This window comes from Cololabis saira, chromosome 1, assembly GCF_033807715.1.
Source record: "Cololabis saira isolate AMF1-May2022 chromosome 1, fColSai1.1, whole genome shotgun sequence".
NCBI classification, from domain to species: Eukaryota; Metazoa; Chordata; class Actinopteri; order Beloniformes; family Belonidae; genus Cololabis; species Cololabis saira.
The window spans coordinates 17,179,196-17,199,702 of NC_084587.1; the positions used below are offsets into that span (position 1 = coordinate 17,179,196).

Genomic DNA, 20,507 nt, shown 5'->3' on the forward strand with positions numbered 1-20,507 from the left:
ACTCCTAAAAGTACAAAATTTCCCAAAACTTACTCAAATAAATGTAACGGAGTAAATGTAACTCGTTACTACCCACCTCTGCAACTGTAGCCTACAGTCATGGCTTTGAGGCACAAATATGTTTACAAGTTTTCTACAGACTTCCTGTTTGCACTTTTGTTATTGCACTAAAAATGTGCACTATTACAGAATGGATGTTCTGCTTTCTTCCTATTGTTTTATATTAATGTATACTATTTTAAGTTAAGCAGGACAGGTTTCTGTTTAAGAAAGATACTTATTTTATTCAGCTTATTTTGTTATTTTGTATTAAAGTGAATTGCTGGATAATAATTTGTTTTCCATGTGTTCATGGCGTTCAAAAATATGCATCTAATTCAATTCAGGTTCGAGTCAAATAGTTGAAAAATCGTTTCACTCACAAAAAAAAAAAAATTCACCACGCCAGGAAGGGTGAAGGCACTCAGGTTGGCCGGCCCAGCCGATGAGGTGTCCCTTATTTATTTATTTTTCAGGAAGTTGGCAACCTTAATAGGAGCCCACGCATAAACGTAGGCTATGCCTATATCTTCACACATACACACTGCATATTTTATTTTTATAACAATTTATTTACGATTTTCATAAACATGTCACACAAACATTTTTGTCCATTCTCGTCTCATCAAACAAAAACTCACACAAGTCTCATCATGTTTTAGTCATCAAAGAGCCATTTTATGTCATCACCGTCTCGTTATCGTCATGAAAAAAGATGCATCAAAGAAAGGATTTTGTCATTGTTGACGAAAACAACACTGGGTGAGGGGAAGGGCATTTCTTACAAAACAGAATATCCAAGCCTGTTAGAATTATGGCAAAAGTTTAATTCAATCACCTCTGTTTTGGCCTTAATTGTAAAGGGTAGGCTATGTTTGATGCAAAGACAATGCAGAGTATCATCCAAGGAAAGCCGTAGAGACAGGGAAGCACGGTGGAGGTAGTATTATGCATTGGGGCTGCTTCAGTTGGGTCAGGGGCAGTGGTCAAGAAAGGTGGGGAAATAAGTAGCTCCAAATAGCAAGATAAATTGGTGTGAAATCCTCTCTCGTCTCTCATAAAGGTGATCATGAAGATGAATGAATGGCAATGACCCAAAACACCCATCAGAACCCATCAGTTAAAAAAGAAAAATGACCGTCTTTGACAGTCAGAGTCCAGACCTCAGGGATCCTTATTTTTTTTACAAAGAGTGGGATAAAATTTTAAAGTGTGAAGTTAATAGATATTTACACTATTAGAACTGATGCTGTGACAAAAGAAAAAGGTGCTTCAACAAAGTTCAGAGGAAAATGTGTTCAAATTTATGTGATCAACCTGTGATTCCCAGTAGGTTTTTATCTTTTTCTTCTGCATTAAAAATGTTACAAGTAAGACATTTATGTTTCTGTTTTCTGTTCTTGATACTTTTTATTGTGCAGAAGAGGTACTCGGCCTGTTACTAATTGCGTAACAGGCAGGCTGTCTTCTGACTTGTGTGCTTATGAATATATATGATTTATTCCAACAATATAGCCGTGATGTTTCATAAGATATCTTGACTCTTAGGATGAAGATGTGTGTTACGCTGCTCTGGAAATCCATGAAGCATCACAAAGATCAAAGAGGGAGAGGACGACCGTGATGTTTCATAAGATATCTTGACTCTTAGGATGAAGATGTGTGTTACGCTGCTCTGGAAATCCATGAACCATCACAAAGATCAAAGAGGAAGAGGACGACCCAGAGTTTAGACTTCGGCTCATATCCTGCCATCGAACCTTCTCAGCCGTAGATTTAATTTCAAAAGAACAGGCATAGTAGAACGTAGGATTTTCAGTCGCTCCATCCCTCTGGGTTTTAAATTATTTAAGGCTAACATTAAGGACAGTTACTCATATTGGCTTCCTTTTACAGCTGGTTTCAAGCAGAAAAGGCTGTTTCTGTAAATTATGGCTTTCTAACAATTATTATAGGCAACTTTCAACTCAAAAAAGTTAACGAGGCATCCACTGCTATGTGTTCTTAATCTGAAGAAATATGCTTTGTAAAGTTTGCAGAATATGGTTTTGCAGATAAGTCCATGGACATCCCTGATGCAGATGGATGGAAGGATTTTCTCACATTTCCTCTTTAGAAACTTTTGTGTGCATTGCTTTTGTACCAAATTATGATTACAATCAATTTGAAATTACATCCCTCCATCCCAAGTTCCTGTCTTTATCCATTTAAAAAATGTCTCGTGCTTTGTTCCCCACCTTGGATAACTGGTTTAAACTCTAGCTTACAATGTCTCAAAGCAGCTTTTATGAAGAACGAAATGTGTTGCTTTATTTAAAAAGTCCCAGGTTCAACATCAATCATGTATTGTTTTAAAGGTATTTAATCGTGGAGCGTATTTTTCCAAACACTGTTTCAGGATTTTGGCTTTATCTTTGATAAAAATGATGCAGTATAATATGTCATGATGTGTTATTATTCATCTGAGATCGTATTGTGTCTTGTCTTACCACCGTCTGGGACAACAAAGCAGCCTGAGGGTATTGGGGATCCATCAATTCATTTTCTATAGCCGCTACAGAGTTTATAGAGTTGCGGGCGGGTGGAGCTCTTCCACTCTTCTTATTTGGAGTTTAGCATTTTTGATATTACTCCAACAGTTTCAAGCTACCATACAAATGTAAATTTCTACAAAAATTAAACTCAATAACCCTTGAAGCGTTTTAATACTTGGAGAGCAGGCAGTATCGAAACTGAGAGATCCAGTTAAAACTCACACAGAAAACAGAACTCAAAGTACTAGACATGAAACCAAAAGTGTTTTACAGTTTTATTTTCAAATAGTACAATTTCCCTTGTCTGCAGTTCAGGCACAATTTTATTGCAAGTCATGTATTGAAGTGACCTGTAGACAATAACACAGAAGTAACATTACAGCCAATGGGTGGGTGAGATACCAGTAGAAAAATAAAATCTAATCAAATCACATTTTTAAAAGCCCAGGACAATTAAGTCTTTCAAATGTGTTAATGTCTGTTATGGCAAACCAGGGCTGTCATGAAATCAGATTTTTTTTTTTTTCCAAAACACAATTATTGCAGCAAGATTATTCACAATATCAATATAATGCATTTATTATCATAAAATGTAAACTGTTTAAAAAAATACATTTCCTCCACCAACCAAAAAGTATTTGAGCACCCGATATGTGTATTTTACTGCACTGGTTTAGAAAAAATAAAATAAAATAAAATAAATAAATAAATAAATACTGTCTGTAAGAGTGCAGAGCAAGTATACTGTGCAATATCCCAAAAATAAACAAGAGTTTTTTTCAGTAAATTATCAAAACCAGTCACATTTCAAATGTGCCAGTGGATGACATTTTTATCAGCCACTTTCTTCTCCAGTTTTCACCATTTCAGCAGCATTTTGCAGTTGATGTGCACCCTAGGTATGATGACACTAAAGAAATACTTTAAATAAACCTTTGACCATTCTAGAAAAAAACAAGATTGTCGAGGGTCATTTGAAAGGCTGTCCCATATAATAAGAAAAACATACAATATTTTTAAATTTAAATAAAAAATTAATTTCTTCAAAATATATTATATTTTATTGCAGCTACTCAGGTGTCCACCTAAGTTTACACTTCTTCCTACTCCTTTTTTGGCACATTTAAATCAAGATAGCAAGTTTTAAAGGATGAAATTCTTTGTTTTGTTGTTGTTTTCTTAAACTTCTCATGAAGTGTTGTTTTTTTTTTTTACATGTACAAAAATAAAATAAATCAAATAAAATCAAAAATCCACAACATTTAAGGAGTTAACTATTTGATTTCATGTTCAACGTTAATCCTGAATTATAATGAATAGCCAAGCTATAATTAAATACATGTCTAAACCTGAAAAATCTTCAACGTCAGGAGTTTGCAGATGTTCTTTGATCAAATTTGATTATCAAAACTCTTCACGACTATTATATTAAAGATGTGTAATATCACTGAACTCAGGTAAGAATCAGAGGGAAATGAGATTCATATACATGACGAAGTGCAATTAACGTTTACGCCACAATTCCTTGAGCCAAATGCACTGTCAGTTAGCATCTTACTAGCATTGCTAAACCAAAACATTTCAAGTTAAACTAGATACACCATGAGTTTCATATAGTCAGTTCATCCTACATGAAATCAGTTGTCTCAATTAGAAAATTGTTTTCATTTCCACTAAAAAAAATCTGTGATGAACAAGGGATTGCTACTAAAATCTGTTGCACGATACTGCAAGTTAACAAAAGTTATAAGGAGAAACACTATAATACACTTTTGAAGACACAACAACTTAAATCAAGCTGCAGGTTTAATTATGACGGTGCAATAGGGTTTAAGAGGTCATGTGACTTTCTCACATAACAAAAGAGTTTAACACCGGGCTAAACTCTAAACCTTAGCTAAGAAATCAACAATTATCCCGATTTTAAAGTGTATATGGAATTTAAACATGTTATAAAGAAAATAGGCATCTTTTAAAACGCTTTAGCCATAGAAAAATCATCATAAAATGGTATGGCTAAAAGAAAATGGTATTAACCATATTTCAGTAAGACTTCACATGGTAAAAGCAGCTTCAGATTAAAACCAATGATCTATGTCAAAACAAACTTTTAGGTTTGCATAATTGTGTGTGTGTGTGTGTGTGTGTGTGTGTGTGTGTGTGTGTGTGTGTGTGTGTGGGTGTGGGTGTGGGTGTGGGTGTGGGTGTGGGTGTGGGTGTGGGTGTGGGTGTGGGTGTGCGTGTGCGTGTGCGTGTGCGTGTGCGTGTGCGTGTGTGTGTGTGTTCAGACAATCATTTTTACTTTCAAGAAATTAGTGATTTGTAAACTTGAGAGCTTAGCTTACAGTATGAACTGAGAGGTTCAGGTTTGAATCAGGCTCCTCTGTTTCCCAGGTGTTCCTTCAACAACAGGGGACTTTCAACCAACAGAGAACTAGTTTGATTATCTCTCAAAAAAGGAGTTTAGGGAATTTTTCCAAATTATAAGGATAGAATTTCTGGCCTAAAGTATTGGCACTCAGCGAGAAACATCAGGAAACATACTGGACTGGGGTATGGTGCCTCTGTTGCATTTAGTACGTTTACATGCACTAACAGAAAGTCGAATTGTTGCCTTGATCCGATCGATATCGAATTTTTAAAAGTCATGTATACACCTTAGCCAGGCTGCAGTCAAACCAAACTGAAGCTCTTGAGATTGAGCTATTAGTGCCAGATAATGCATCCTAATTCAAGTTATTCTGTATGTATACGCAACCCACACTTAGCTGAGCGACTGACTGCCCCGGGACTCCCCCTTCCAGAAGTGACGACACCGCGAAAGGCAGAATATCAACACAGTAGGGGAAGAAGAAGACGAACAACAAAGAAAGAAACGGAAGAATGCCAATGCAAAAGTGCGTGTTGAGCCACCTAGCATCGCTGAGTCGGAAGCACCTCACTCAATAATCGATTGTGTTCTCGCACATGTATAATTGGATTTCTTGGAAACTCCAGTTTAATCCTTAGTTAGATTGTTGCCAATAGCTTGATTTAGGTGTGCATGTAAACACACTGAATGAGAAAATGCTTATTTGTTACTGGACCACTGGTTCAATTGAAAACCAAATTGTTCTCTGGTGGTTAAAAGAGAGTAAGGAAAGATTCACACACGCAATAGTGAAAATACCTGATATTCAGAACTGGATCAACAGTCACCCAGTAAGTGAGACAAGTAATCCTTCTGGCAGGCACATACAATACAAACATTTTAAGTGCTACCAAAATAAAGCAAGAAACACAAAATTCATTTTTCAAATCTCTCACTCCATTCTACGAGAATCTGAAATGAGATCACTGAAGCTAGAAATGTGTGAATTCTGATGGCATCTCTACATCCACACATACTCAACTGTTCTGCATTTCATCCCCTGGATGAAAAACCTCCTCATGCAGTGAAGTTTAGACAGAAGAGGTAAGCATCTAATTTTTAATTCAGTGAATTGAGGAAAAACAAAAAGAGCTGCCTGTCAGAGTTTCTGAAGGCCACTTTGAAGTTTCTCTGGATGTGACTCATTTTTCTTTTTAAAAAGATTTTTGAGCTTTGACGATTTCTTGCTTTTCTCTTTCTCTTTGTGCTTATCATCCCCGCCCTCAGGTGGTGACGCCAAAGATGGTAAGACAGCCTTAGGTGATGCGATAGGTGACTCCACCTCGGTGAGCGGCCTGCTCTGAGGCAGATGAGGTGTGGAAGCAGTGGGGCTGGTTGGGGTTGATGGCACGGAGTTGCAAGACTTCTCCAGGATTCCATCATACACAATGTGGTTCAGCGGGCCAACACTGCCAAGGTCTGATGAGGACTTCCATGGCACCTGAGAGGTTAACATGAGATCTGGCTGTCCAGTTCGACATGGCAAAGAACTTGATTCCAATGCACCCAACTCCTCCCTCAGTTTAAGATGGGGTTGTTTGGGTATTTCAATTGGTGTATCAACTCTATCCCAGGAGGCACTTCCAGCTAAAATGTCTGCTGAACTTGGCATTCTTGTCAATCTCCTTCTGAGGGAACCAGCAGACACCTCTGGTTCGTGTCTTAGTAACCCTCTTACTGTTACTGGCTCCAAACCATACTCGTGCATGTCTGTCGAGGTTGAGGCCTCCATAAGTGCTTCAAATGTCTCTCTTGGTAGCATCTTCATGGGGGAAGTATCCGTATGATACTCCAGTTCATCCCTAGATATTTTTCTTGGTGGTATTCTTGCAGTATCAGCCAGTTTGTCTTTTGCTAATGATACAGAGGAATCAAGATGCCGTTCTCCTTTACTCCGTATAAGCTTCCTAGAGCTAGGGATGTCTTGGGACATTCCCATTAATTCTCTTGTCATTCTCTTTGATTCAGTTAAATGTTCTGCATTATCTTTTGTCATCTTTTTTGCTGCACTGTCCATCGAACCCCCCATCATATCTCTTGATATCTTCCTTGGTTTGTCAGTTGATGGTTCTAATTCAGTCCAAACATTCTTTCTCAAATCCAGTTGTAAACTAGACCTTTCCCTGTAAATAGGCCTTGAATGACTGTCCATCAGATCTCCTGCTGTATCCGTCTCTATTTTCCATGGAGAAAACTCTGCGTCCAACTCATTTAAAATCCCCTTTCTAATTGCAACATCCATGGGTACTTCATTCCTGTCTCGAATTATCTTCATTGACGTTGCATTCATGAAAGGTTCTTCTGCAGAGATCTTGAAAGAAGGGGTTTCTAAAGAAGGATCCAAGCTTTTTTCATGTTTTTCCACTGACATTTTGCAAACTGGAGATTCAGCAGCAGTTTCTACCTCTTTACTGAACGGTTTTGTATCTGCAGGTAATTCATCATAATAACTTTTTCGAGACGAAGAATCGACTGTGGAGGAAGGTATTATTTTGTTGAGAGAAGGGGATGACATATACTCCAAGTCAAAGAATTTCTCCTGGGAATCTCTGTTAATGGAAAGGAAAGGAGAAGAAAGAGAAGTCCATGACAGAAGAATGAGGAGGACGTACAACAAATGTCTAAAGAGCAAGATCAAAGTCTCCTCTACGACTATCCGTAGGGGCGCTTACTGTTTTTTAAGAGTTTTCAAGAAGAGTTCTTCTTCCTCTTCATATGTCGGGTAAGGGGCTCGGATGGGGATCAGGAGGTCGGGGTCTGGTGAAATCTTAGCAGCTGATGACTGAGTGAGGACGCCAGGACGACGAGGCCTACGCATGGACGATCCCTGTGGTCGAGGGGAACACTTAAGTTGTGGACCGTGAACTGTAACAAGACCAAACAATAAATAATAAGTAAATTGAATTCATCAATTAGTTTCTTATAAAATATTCAAACATACAGGAGCTTTTGGTAAACTGCTGCTTATTGACCTCTTTCTTTGCTCCATAATTTGCCATCACTTCACCACATCATTCAAGCCCTTGTTTGGTTTTAACTTGCAATGTTTGTTCACTATACAAGGGAACCACATGTTACAACTTCTTCTCTAGCCCGATGCGCACATTTCCCAGAGTGTTACTATGCATTTAAGACAGCGCGGACCTCAACAAATGTGATTGGTCCACTTCGTATTTCCTTTGATTTCCTGCCACTACTTCTTCTTTGTCATTTTCAAGCCAGGTAGAAACATAGATAAAAATTAACATCTAGCAACTCCAATTCACGTAAGATATACCTTATCTACTCCATTGCTATGTCTGAGCAACATAAAGGAAGTAAACAAAAGGAAGTCATGGTCAGAGTGGAAAGACTTGACAAGGAAAGGACTTTGCAGGAGATTGTGGAGGACTGTAACCACATTGTTTCAAGAGAAACTCTCGCAGTTGACAGAAATGAATGTTCTTGTTATTGAATACACTTATACTTTGCAAAGGCAAACAATCTTACAGAGGATGTTGTGAAGTTTGTTATAGATATTTTAAAAGATTAGTTGGCTTTTATGACACTTAATTCACTGCTCTTTATTTATATTTCATTTCTCTAAGAGAACACAAAGTGTGATCACAGTCTGTCATTTGAAAAGGAAAACGGCTCTAGTTGTTACAGGTCATGTCTTAGAACTGCTTAGGTAACTTCAGTGAAACACGAGTTTAAAATACTGGCCTGGTGAGGACAAACTGAATCACATTACAACAGCTTAGTGAGGAGAAGCAGCAGCTGCGTGGATGCTTGCTCTTGGTTATGTCATAAGCCGCAAGGAATTCTCAGTTGCTTATTACATTTTTCTCTTTCTCATCAAAGGACAAAATCAGCACAGAGCAGAGGTCACCGTGGCCAGAAGAAGCATTACAGCATTACTTACTGAATATTTTACAGCAACAAAACTATGGAAACCCAACAAAAGCCTTAAAAACCTCTCCCAGATCATTTTAACCTGTAACTTACCTGGCATCTGTTGCATCATTGGAGGCTCATCTATAAGATTCTCTATAGATCCATGGATGGAGCTGTGGCACGAACATGATGACTGCAGCACTCGGGGCAAACCCAGAGCCACTTTTTCCGAGTAGAGCTGAGCAGTTAGGTTTCCGAGGCCAGGATTCCTGATGATGGGGAAGCCACAGAGGAGTTCGATCTGCTGCCAGCGATGTAGGCGCTCTCGTAGGCAGGCCGTGACCTCAGATAACGCGTTCCTATGAAGACATGCAAAGACCTCTGTGATGAAATGTTTCTACAATAAAACCTTCACTGGTAGTTTTTTCTGACTCACTTTGCCCCCATGATCTTGTGATCAACCTGGTCCAGAGAGGAGCCGTGAGCCATGTGTAGTGTTCCTAGCACAGAACTCCTTTTCTTCTTAATCCTCTCTGCCTGCAAGAAAGCATGGAAACAGCGGATAGGATAAAAAAAGCTGTCTCCGTTTATGGATATTTTGCTTTCTTTTTTACAATAACGTTTTTACATATGCAAGACAGTGTTTGTTTTGTTTTTCATTGTATTTTCATGCATTACCTCTTCCTTGGCAGTGGCGAGCTGCTGCTCTGCACTCTGCTTTTTAACGTTGTAGTACTGAACCTCCACCTCATGTGTGAGCTGCAGCCACTGCTGGAGGGTCTCTGAGACGGTCCAGCTGGCCATCATGTCGTGCTCTGCCTGCATCAGCGCTCCGCGGACCTGTAGCCGTGCCATCGGTCACATGGTAAAAATTCATTTTTAACAGAATAATTACAGGTAAACGTTAGAAGGGACCTCATGTGTCCAAGGACTCTAAGAAGGTTCCACTGCATGGTTGACTGCTTATCTTAAACTTGATATAGACAGCTAACTTTCATCTGATGGGCAGGTTTGATAGAAGCATTCATTTCTCATTCTTTTTTTGTCTTAAGATTGTTTTTCTGGCTCAAGTGGCCCATGAAAGAGATAGAGAGAGGGGGAAAGACATGCAGTACAGGGCCGGGATTGCTGTATACGGTGCACCCACTCAACCCACTGAGCCCCCACATTCATTTCTCACTCTTGATACAAAATGACAATTTCGTGGCTGGAGCTAGACGATACTTCTTCCCTCAGTCATGCCCTTGCAGAATGTGCGAAGTCCCGCTGCAGAAATCATGGACAGGAATTCCAGCTTGAATTCCCCTTCCTGCATGAAGTCTATGTAAGTTTAGGTGACCGTTGCTATGTGCACAGACACAAACCCATACCATCACAGACTCTGGCTTTATGACTTTAATAACAATCTGGATGGCACTTTAATCTTTGGTTTGTAGCACATAATGTGACTTCTACCCCCCAAAAAAGGTCTGGAATACTGATTTCCCCCCCTTTTCCATTGTGCCGTGATTCATAACAGATTCTTCCGAGTCCAGATATGTCAACACTGTCTCTTTACAGGCTTAACATCTGCTTCTTTTTGAAAAAAAAGGCATCTGTGAATAGATATCAACTTTGCAGTGTGTGCAGAGGTTTCCCAGAGGGGTCCCTTGTCCGTGTGGCTTTTTCTGACTCCAGGTTTTTTGACATATAACCTTTAAAAGCGGTCAACCTTCAACATGCGTAACGGGTCTCTAAAGCAACATCTGTGAAGTTGCTTCCTGTACCTGTACCAGCTCTTCCTCTGCGTATCGGAGGCGGCTGAGCTCGGTGACGGCTCCCCGCCTCAGCTCATACAGACGATGCGCCTCCTCCTGAGCTCCCATGATCTCATCTCGCATCTTCTCCTCCAGGTTCTGTTTCTCCTCGGCCACGTTACGCTTCTCTTCCTGGGCTTGCTCCAGTCTGAGGGAATGAAAATGTTAATCTTCCGTTCAGGGAAGACTTTAATGTTTCACATGGTGAGAGAGGAGCTGGATACTTACTGTTCCTGTATATCCGTGAGGCTCTCTTCAGCCCTCTGGAGGCTTTCCAAATCCTTCATCATCTTGGTGATGTGAACTTTGCTGGCTTTGTTCTGGGCCTGGGCGAACCAGCAGCCTCCGACTCCCATCACCACCGACACGATGAGCAGCATGTCCTTCATGTAGTTGTGAGGGGGTCCTGTGGTGGAACAGAGGTCGACGGAGGTATAACAAACAAAAGCGCTTATGTACCCCCTCAAAACTGCACAGAATGGGTTTAATAGGAAATAACTGGCGTTGGAAATGTCAGAATGATATAGGGACATTTTTACATGTGATCTGGGGATGTAAACTAGTGTACCCATTTTGGGAGAAAGTACTGGAACATGTGAGTAAATGGCTGGGTGTGGCGACACATGTATCACCAAGACTGTGTTTGTTAGGGGATCAAACTGAAATTCCAAATATATCTAAATATGATTGGGTAGTTTTAAAAGTCGGGATGGTCACAGCTGCTCGAACGATTCTCAGAGTATGGAAAAGTACAGTTGCTGTAACAGATGTTAAAAAATGGATGGAAATTATGTGAGAAGTTGCATCTTATGAACGCATGCTGGCTAGAATGAACAATGAAGAGAAAGATTCTAGGTAGGGCAGATGGGGACATTTGTAGACATGGTGCTGGATGTACATTCTGATTGTTTCAAAAAGAAAATGTGGATTTACAGGAGGCCTTTGTATATATGGTTGTATGATCGGTATACTGTCTGTTGATGCTGTAATAAATGTTGTGTTTGAATCTATGTTCTTATATGCATGAATAAATAAAAAAACTTTAATGACAAAAGCGCTTATGTCACGGAAAATAAGAGTTTTGTTGAAAAGGTTCATACGTGTCGGTGGGCCAAACAGGACGGCGTCCAGGGCTTTGATGTTGAGCTTCTGCTTATCTCTCTGATCCTGAACTTTCAATTGACCGCTCAGGAAGGACGGCTCATTCGCTGCGATCCTGCAAACACGTGGCAGCACAGGTTGAGCGTTGCTGCGGCTCACACAAAAGAAGCCAGGCTGCTTTTCTCGACCGCTCTCACCTAGGGAGTGTGTTTCCGTTGACCTTGAGGTCTTTGAAATTCCTCTCATACTGCGGCAGCTCAACGAACTCCTTCAGCCAGCGCAGCACCTCCTCTTGAGTCCAATTATGAACTGAAAATGTGATAAGAGCAGATGCATCCAGTCGATATTATTTTTCACCTTTGCAACGGACAAAAGCTTTCCCTCTCGCACACTATCGGACCTTCCGATGACTTCCAGCCCCTCCAGAGCTCCTCCACTGTGATGTGCTGGTCTTCCCTGTGCAGGTTGCTGTGTTTGTGGGTCTGCTGCTGCTGTTTCATGTCTTCAATGATGAACTGCGGCAAAAGAAGTTAACGGTATGAAGAAGTGAAAAAGAAGACTTTCACATATTTGGGTATGAAGTTCAAAGATGAGGCTCATAATATCATCGGAACATTATCACGGACTAAAATAAAGCGGCTGGTCCTGCATGTGTCCAGGCAGATGGTGTCAAGTACTTGGGTTTCAGTTTACTAATACTGAATGAGTGTTTTGAAACAAGTTTTTTAGTTTTTTACAGACAGACGCAGGAGCCTGAGGGTGTATCGCGAATGCTCGAGTGGGACGCCCCGTCTTGGAATGTGTTCTTGGCCGTAAACGGCGGTTTCATGTGATGGCTACTGGAATTTCGGGACTTTAATAGGCCCGGTTCATTCTACTGATGTCTCTATAGCAACCGCAACCCGACCCCCCGGATACTGTATCCCTAAACTCCATTCTGGAAGGTGGCGCATTCTGGAATCAGGAGTTTACTACCGGAGTCGACACGACGAGAGGCTAATAGACTCTCTGGAGTATTAAATGGGGAGGAACTAGTCATAAGGGCTCGATTGCTGCGGTGCTTTCATGCAGTAAATACGTCCTGCATGCAACATGATGCACAATGAATGCTTCTGGCAAAACATAAAACACAGTTTTTTTTCAACTTTTTTCAAGAGAAACATAATAAAAACCTTTCTTATTTTGTACATTTGCAATAAATAAATATAATACCACTAAGATACCTTTTCAAGTTCTCTGTGGCAACCACAAAAAAAAGGGCAGTCAAGTCAAGACACATTCAGAGGCATCATGTTCTTCACGTTTGACCATGAAGGTCAGCAGAACTCCAGATGTCTATTAATGCAAACCGGTTTTGTCACTGGGCCAAAAGTGAAATTATACTGCTGCTATCCTTGAAGGAGCATTTGACGGCCAGGACACCTGTTGCCGCACCGCCTTGCCCGGTCTTCCGCAAGCGAGAGTGTAAGCACACTGAGATGTATTTTTATGAACATTAGAGAAAAGGTTAAAGGGGGGAGATTTGTACCTCCATACTCTCCTCCACCTCGATCCCGCCGTCTTGGTCGTCGTCCATCATGTGATGGATGCTCCGCAGGGCCTCCAGGCTGAAGCGGTCAGCCTCGCCCAGGCACGGAGGGGTCACCAACAAGCAGGGGTCTGAGTGAGCGGGGAGGGAGGGGCATGACAGTCAGGTTTCCCGCAGCATTGTTTTCAATAAATCAAAAAAGAACAGATTATTTTTAAATACATTTTTTACATGAGGCCAGTCAAAAGGTTAAATGGCTTGAATATATGTTGTTTTTTTATGTGAAAAGGTTAATAAATTGTTATCTAATTTTCCTGTGAAAATGTACTATACTGAGACTTCAGTCTGCTTCTAGCCTGACGCGCCGTACGCATTCACCCATAAAAGGGTCAGGTACCCCTCCCACATGCAACCACTTCCCCTGGTACAGAATGTACCAAACCAATCACAGCTGAGCAGGGGGCTCTTTAAGTGATGACACGTAAAGCAGTGGCCAGTATTCAAAACACCTTGGATCAATCAGTGTTGACTTCAAAACTGGCAACCGTCATTAACCAGTGTTCCTACTCTGCTGCACGCCATTTTGGATGTCTGGATGTTTTTTTTTAATTAATGATAGTCTGGTTGTTGTTCTGCCTGCATCAAAAGTTGCTTTCTGTGATTGGTTCTTGCCAATCTAGTGGTATCCAGAGATTCTGCCCCCCTAGAAATCAAAAGTCAACCAGACTAAGTCTTTCTATCAAAGAGAAAAAGGACCAATGTGCAGACTAGTCTCCTCCTGGAATTGACAGTTTATTCCCCAGATTCCATATCACCTTTTATCTCTAAGTTTTCAGACATTTTCATCTTTTTCTGACAATACAATTAACAGTTCTTTGCCAAAAGGCTAATAAACTACCATATAAATGTCATATCTCTTGAATCACAAGGAAATGTAGTCATTTATTTACATACAAGAGAAGTATGTACAGCACTTTCAGTTGTGAGACATCACAACTATATCAACAGTTGTATTTATGCATCCATCGTACAGTGTGTTCGAAGCCTCAGAATAAGATGGGAGCAGACGCCTCCCATTCTCGGACAGCCTGCTGAGTCAGCGCTCATTTTTGTCTCCGTGACTCAAGAGTTGGACATCCCAAGAAGCAACGGCTGGAGGGTCAAAGGTCTGCCGCTACAACAACCCCCCCCCCCAAAAGTAACACAAGCTGATCCCTGCCCACAGTGTAAGGAACAATTATACTGTAAGAAAAGTGCCTTCTGGATAATCATTGATTCTGGTTAATTAGCATTCTGCAAGGAATATCAGAATGGTTTTGTAAAAAAATATTCGCATTCATGTCAGATCACCATGACCGCAGGAGGATGTTAGTCAGAGGCAAATGACTGAACATGAACATTAGAGGTTCAGCGGATATGCAAAGATTTGTCTGATTATACACGAGCTTAAGTTTCTTATTTATCATGAAAAAATATATCTGACATCAAATGCTAAGTTGTTACAAACTGCTATTTTACATCATAGTATTTATTTTGTTTCTTTTTCCTTTAAGTCCCATGGCCAGTGGATGTGCAGCGTATTTACGTACAGAGCGTGGCTGGTTGTTGTTTTTCTTTCAGATGGATGTGCTATTAGGTTTCCGTGGCGTAAGCATACCTCAGGACAGTCTGTGCGATTATATATCATTTCTGTTGCAAGGACATTAATTTGTTTCTGCATTTACATAATAAAGACTTGCTCGTAAATATAAATCACTTAAGTTCAGCGATAAGGACTGATTTAAGGTCAGGTTTAGAGAAGTCGGAATAAAAATCATCTGATCACAGTGTGTCTTGGGATTAGGCAAATAAAAAACCTAAGGCAAACAACAAATAGATTTACCATGAAAGTATTTGATTAACCAAAATTAAGCCACAAAACAACAAAACTCAAGAGGGCAATACAAAGTACCCCATAAGTGAATAACTTGTAGAACCCCTTTTAACATCAATTACTTAGCAGTCCTAAAATAGTCGTTTCCTGACTTTATCAGTCTCTCACATCCTTGTGGAGGAATATTGGGCCATTCTTTATTGCAGCATTTCTTCAGCAGGTTTATATTTTGGGGTATTCATACATTCATTCATTCATTCATTCATGCAGAACCGTCTGACGGTCCCACCACAGTAGTTCAGTTGGGTTGAGGTTCGGATTTCAACTTCCAAAACCTTGATTCTTCTCATTTTCAGACATTCCGATGTAGATTTGCAGGAGTGCTTTTGGGTCATTAAGCTGACCACACTTTAGCTGTCTAGACTAGAGGTCTGCAACCCGACCCGGGTCTGACAGAACCAGAAGCTCCACCTCGCATTTGGGCAGGGTCCAGTGTTGTTGTTTTTTTTTATATAAATAATTCGGGCTTCTGTCTGGTCACTCTCACTTTTATTTTTGTCATGTAATTTTATATTATTTTAATGCTGCTATTGAAGCATTGAGCTATGTTGCATTTCTGCAAGGAGCAGCAGCAGCGAGAGGAAGTGCAGTGGATAGAAGGAGAACCGCACTGAAGCCAGCTACCGGGGACTTGATCCTTTTTCTCCATAAAGCATTTAAAAGAGAGTTCAGTGACTGTGATAGTTCAAGAGGAACAGACCAAGTTAGACCATCATCACCACGGGGGAATCTATTCTTCAATCAGGTAGGCTCCAGTAGCAATTTATTAGGGCCCGAGCACCGACAGTGCGAAGGCCCTATTGTATCTGTAGGAATTTTTTCTTTCTTTCTTTTTCTTCCGACGAAATGAGGGCCTTTTTGCCCCCCTAAACGTGCCCCAAAAGTCACCAAATTTTGCACGCAAGCCAGGCCTGGCGAAAAATTTGATATTTAATGGTTTGCATTAATGGGCGTGGCAAAATGGCTCAACAGCGCCCCCTAGAAAACTTTGTGCCTCAAGCCCCACAATATGGCTTGACGTACATGCACGAAAATTGGTACACACCTGTATCATGTCGCAAATTAAAGAAAAGCCTCTTGGCACCATGGCCGAAACCGAACAGGAAGTCGGCCATTTTGAATTAATTGTGTAATTTTGCCGCAATTTATGCCATTTCTTCGGCCGTTTCTTCGCCCGAACCGTAACGTGCACCCAGGTGTGTTATACATCAAAATGTGCGTCTCGATCCAACGACAATGCCCATTACTTTTCTCAGCGTGACCGTAGTGACGATAGACGCCAAAAAGCCCCCCCCTCATCTGATTGGTCGATATTTGATAGCCCCTATTTTCTGCCATAACTTTTGAATGGTTTGATATAGAGTCGTGGGTGGTGTCATCCGCTAAATGTCCAGGCCTGAAGAATCTACATGCAAGTCATACAAGCGCTTCCACTGCAGCACGCCTGAACCTGCACAAGGGTACGAGGGCCCGTTCATCGCTGCTTGCAGCTTTAATTATTATTGTTCTTTTATCATATTTTTTGAATTTTTTCTATAAGACATAAACCGTTTTGGGGGCCACGGTCGCCCCGCATGGTTTTGTTGCATAACTGCGTGTGGAAAAGATGCTCTCCATCCACAGCTGTATGCTTTATCTAACACAGTGATTCCATTTGAGAATCACTGTGTTAGATTTTGAGTGGTTGCACGTCTCTTTCCACAATGAAGCGCAGCAACAATACGAGCAACCGAGGAACCAGGAGGCCACATATGTTTGCAGGTCCAGGCATTTACGGTCTCTTCTCAAAAGTTGAAGAAAAGAAGGAATAATGAAAAGTTTACCAATCGACATGGCTTTTGGAAAATCAAGGAGAAAGTTTAATTTTGCAGGAAAAATGGGATCAAATACTTCAAATACATCTTCAATAATTTGAAGACCTGGGAGGCTCAGATGAAGCCCAGTCCAACCACATACAGTAACCATGCCGGTGCCTGAATATTTGACTATTGACAAACGGTTATTAAACACATAAATACATCCGGAATGTTAATCCAAGTTTTTCTTTGTGAAACGCACATCCATTCAACTAAGATCCATCGTCTTCCCGCTGACTTTGCTCACAACCCTGCACCTCTAGTGGTCAAATTTAGTTTTCATCTAAATCAAATAAATCTTCATACCTCCACTCTGCATCCAACTCGTTTTATTTTTTTTAACAAACAAGTAAATAATCCCTTTCACTGTGAGATTTCCTCTGACTCTTTTCTTGGTTTCCTGAAAGCCGTGTTGATCAGTAAACTCTTCTTCAACTCTTATTCTCTTGAATTTTTGAGGTGAGACTGGAAAAGCTCCGGTCTGCAAACCCTCTGTGCCGTCCCTGCACTTGATGTTTTGCTGTTCTTGGGTTGCCTATTTAATATTTCTAAGACCACAGCTTATGTCTTTCCCTCTGCCATTGTGTTAACAAACACCTGAATGCTACAGGCTAGAAAAATACAAATGATCTACTTTTATAGAGGTTTGCACACCTGCAGATGATCAGTTCATCAAGGCCTGGTGATTGGCAGCTGCAATTCACCCTCTCAAATCCTATGGAGGCAGTGAAGGGGTACATAGTATTGCCTACATAATCTTATTTTTCTTGTTGGCTTCATTCTGTGAAGTACATAACTAAGCTGAAATTATTTAAATGTTGTTTGTCTGATGACTACGATGGAGACCAGATGATCTGTCTTTTGCACTTGGAAGTCTATGTTCTTCTTCGAGAACATTGGCACGTGTATTTGTGTGTGTGTGTGTGTGTGTGTGTGTGTGTGTGTGTGTGTGTGTGTGTGTGTGTGTGTGTGTGGTATTGCTGTTCCTGTTCCTGCCAGACCCCCACATGACCTCAGTTTAACCCTTTGCATAGGTAAAATTTACACTGCTGGAATCCTCTGCACAGAGATTTAATAAGTAAAAATATCAGTAATAAAGCTATTTAACTTTTTTTTTTTAGGAGCGCGATATAAACTGCACTGGAATAGAAAATATTCATAAGTGGTGTGATATTAAAATCTGTTGGCTAATCATGCAAAAAATAAAATGCAATGTATTTTTACCTCAGAGATTAAAGATAGCTTTTATCTACATAAGGGGGGTCAATAATTAAAATCTGTTGCAATTTTTGAGAAAATCATTTGGAAAAACAGATTTCAAACAGACGCAGGAATGATTGTTGGGTCTATAATTACCGAATGACAGTGCAGCTATAAATACAACACAGAAACCTGTCTAATTCCCGTTGGATTCAGTTTTCCATGTGTTCAGGGCAGCGCATACCTGGCGGCTCGAACGCGGCGCCTCCGCCGGAGGATGAGAAGCTCTGCGCGTCCCCGGCGCCGTGCGCGGCCACGAACACCGCGGCAGGCAGGATGAGGAGCAGAGGACACAGAGGAAGCATTTCCGAGGACTGGTGGCCCCTAAAAGCTCCCGTCAGAAAAAAGTTTGAAAAACAAAGATCCTTGAAACAGACGGGGAACTAAAACGCTCAGCAGTGACTGCGCGCTGGCGAAGCGCCGGTTTCAGTGTGAGAAAGCGATCCGTGTTGCTATTAACGGGAATAGCCACATATGAGATCTGATACGGGTGTTCGCTTGAGCAAGAATACACTCTCAAGCACTCCAAGACGTTTAAGAAAAAAACAAACACACAAAAACAACAACAAAAAACTATTAAGAATGCCACAAGGCCGTGCGTAAAAATGACCCAAAAAATGGTGACTCCATAAATATTTTTTGATAATTCTACGTGTAAATTCCTTCCTGGTGTAAATAATATAAATAAAAAAATCACAACAAATCTCCTTTCGACTGAAGAATCGCAATTGCAGGTGGAAAACAGATCCTGTTTAAATGGAGAGGAGCCGTGTGTGGATCCTCTCTGCGCCTTTTGTCCAGTCTGTGTTGTGGATGAGTGCTTTATAAGTTCCAAAGCCCAGTTCGACACACGGCTGTTCCTGCTCTGCCACTCATTTCCCAAAAGAGACGTCGGGATATGACGTTCTTAAGGCTGATTTATGGTTCCGCGTTATACCAACGCAGAGCCTACGGCGTAGGGTACGCGGCGACGCGCAAGGCGTACCCTACGCCGTAGGCCTCGCCGTAACCCTACGGCGTTGATTTAACGCGGAACCATAAATCAGGCTTTACGCACAACAGAGAGCCTCTGCCCTCCTCCTCCCAGCAACAGCCCCCCCGGGGCCCCCCCCCCCACCTCATCACCAACCCAGACATAAGACATATATGTGCGATGTCAGGACTTTTAAATTTGATCAGCCAACCACTCAATCTAAAAAAAAAGAAGAAGAAAAAGACAAAAAAATGTAAATCTTAATTTGTCCCCCTTTAAAGACTTAAAGCAGGGGTATTCAACTAGATTCGGCCGGGGGCCACATCTGCAAAAGGACTGTATGGAGAGGGCCGCACAATTTGAAAATGTGGGGGTTTTCAAAATGTATTTTGCACTCAAAGACGAAGACTTATGTAAATATAATACATTTGTATTATACATTTGAATATACCTAGTTTACATATGAGTTATGTATTAATCGTCTCCAGATTTAGTAATTGTGAATGTTAAATATAATATTATAGATAGATAAAGAAATATTATTTTAAATGCAAGTTCAATTTAAAACCATGCATTGTGCAAACTTAATGAAATTGATATTGACCTACTTTTAATAAAACACGCCATAATGACAAAGCACCACTTTCCACCAAGATTTCCTTATTTGAATATTATATTAAGCATTGAGCACAAACATTTTAGTCCATAGTAGCCAGTTATAAAAATATTATAAAAAAAAAAAAAAAAAAAAAAAAAAAAAAAATTCAACAACCACCCCTTTTTTTGAAATATGACCAGGGGCCACATAAAAGCTCCTGGCGGGCCACATGTGGCCCGCCAGGAGCTGCCAATTGAATATCCCTGACTTAAAGGGTACCTATTATGGCATCTAATACCTATTTTAAAGAGGCCTTGGATGTCTTAAAAACAAGCTTTTGATTGTTTTTGCTAAATAAATTAGAAATTCAGCCTGTGAGCCATGTCTTTATCTTCCCATTCTCTAACCTCATTATCTATGCGGGATTCTGAGTGGGCAGGGCTATGATAATGAGGTACTGTGCTGATTGGCTGCCTGAATGACGCGATACACCGCTACGAAAAAATGGCGGAAGCTCTGGCCGGCGGAGTTAGTTGTTGTTCCGGCCAGAGTTAGTTGTGGGCGTGGTTTCACGCATCGGAGGCCAACCTATGTAAATTGCAT

General features: G+C 40.8%; 1 protein-coding gene and 1 long non-coding RNA gene across 4 annotated transcripts; both read right to left on the reverse strand.

The window, feature by feature from the left end:
- Nucleotides 1-2,834: 2,834 nt before the first annotated feature.
- On the reverse strand, nt 2,835-4,782 carry LOC133423926 (uncharacterized). The gene is made up of 2 exons (XR_009770839.1): nt 3,831-4,782; nt 2,835-3,658 (listed from the first exon to the last, which is right to left on the reverse strand). It is a non-coding gene; the product is annotated as an uncharacterized LOC133423926 (long non-coding RNA).
- Nucleotides 4,783-4,814: 32 nt separating this feature from the next.
- stim2a (tromal interaction molecule 2a) lies at nt 4,815-19,193 on the reverse strand. 3 transcript variants are annotated; one of them, XM_061714368.1, is made up of 12 exons: nt 18,518-19,193; nt 13,285-13,415; nt 12,157-12,271; nt 11,954-12,065; nt 11,756-11,871; nt 10,884-11,061; nt 10,626-10,803; nt 9,538-9,699; nt 9,296-9,396; nt 8,971-9,218; nt 7,656-7,848; nt 4,815-7,532 (listed from the first exon to the last, which is right to left on the reverse strand). In XM_061714368.1, exons 1-12 carry the CDS (start codon nt 18,636-18,638, stop codon nt 6,083-6,085), a joined length of 3,105 nt encoding a protein of 1,034 aa, XP_061570352.1. In that variant the 5' UTR covers nt 18,639-19,193; the 3' UTR covers nt 4,815-6,082. The 3 variants fall into 3 exon arrangements, with proteins under 3 accessions (XP_061570352.1, XP_061570433.1, XP_061570517.1); XM_061714449.1 differs by lacking the exon at nt 4,815-7,532 and having other exon boundaries at nt 7,542-7,848; XM_061714533.1 differs by lacking the exon at nt 4,815-7,532 and having other exon boundaries at nt 7,700-7,810.
- Between the last annotated feature and the right edge of the window lie 1,314 nt (nt 19,194-20,507).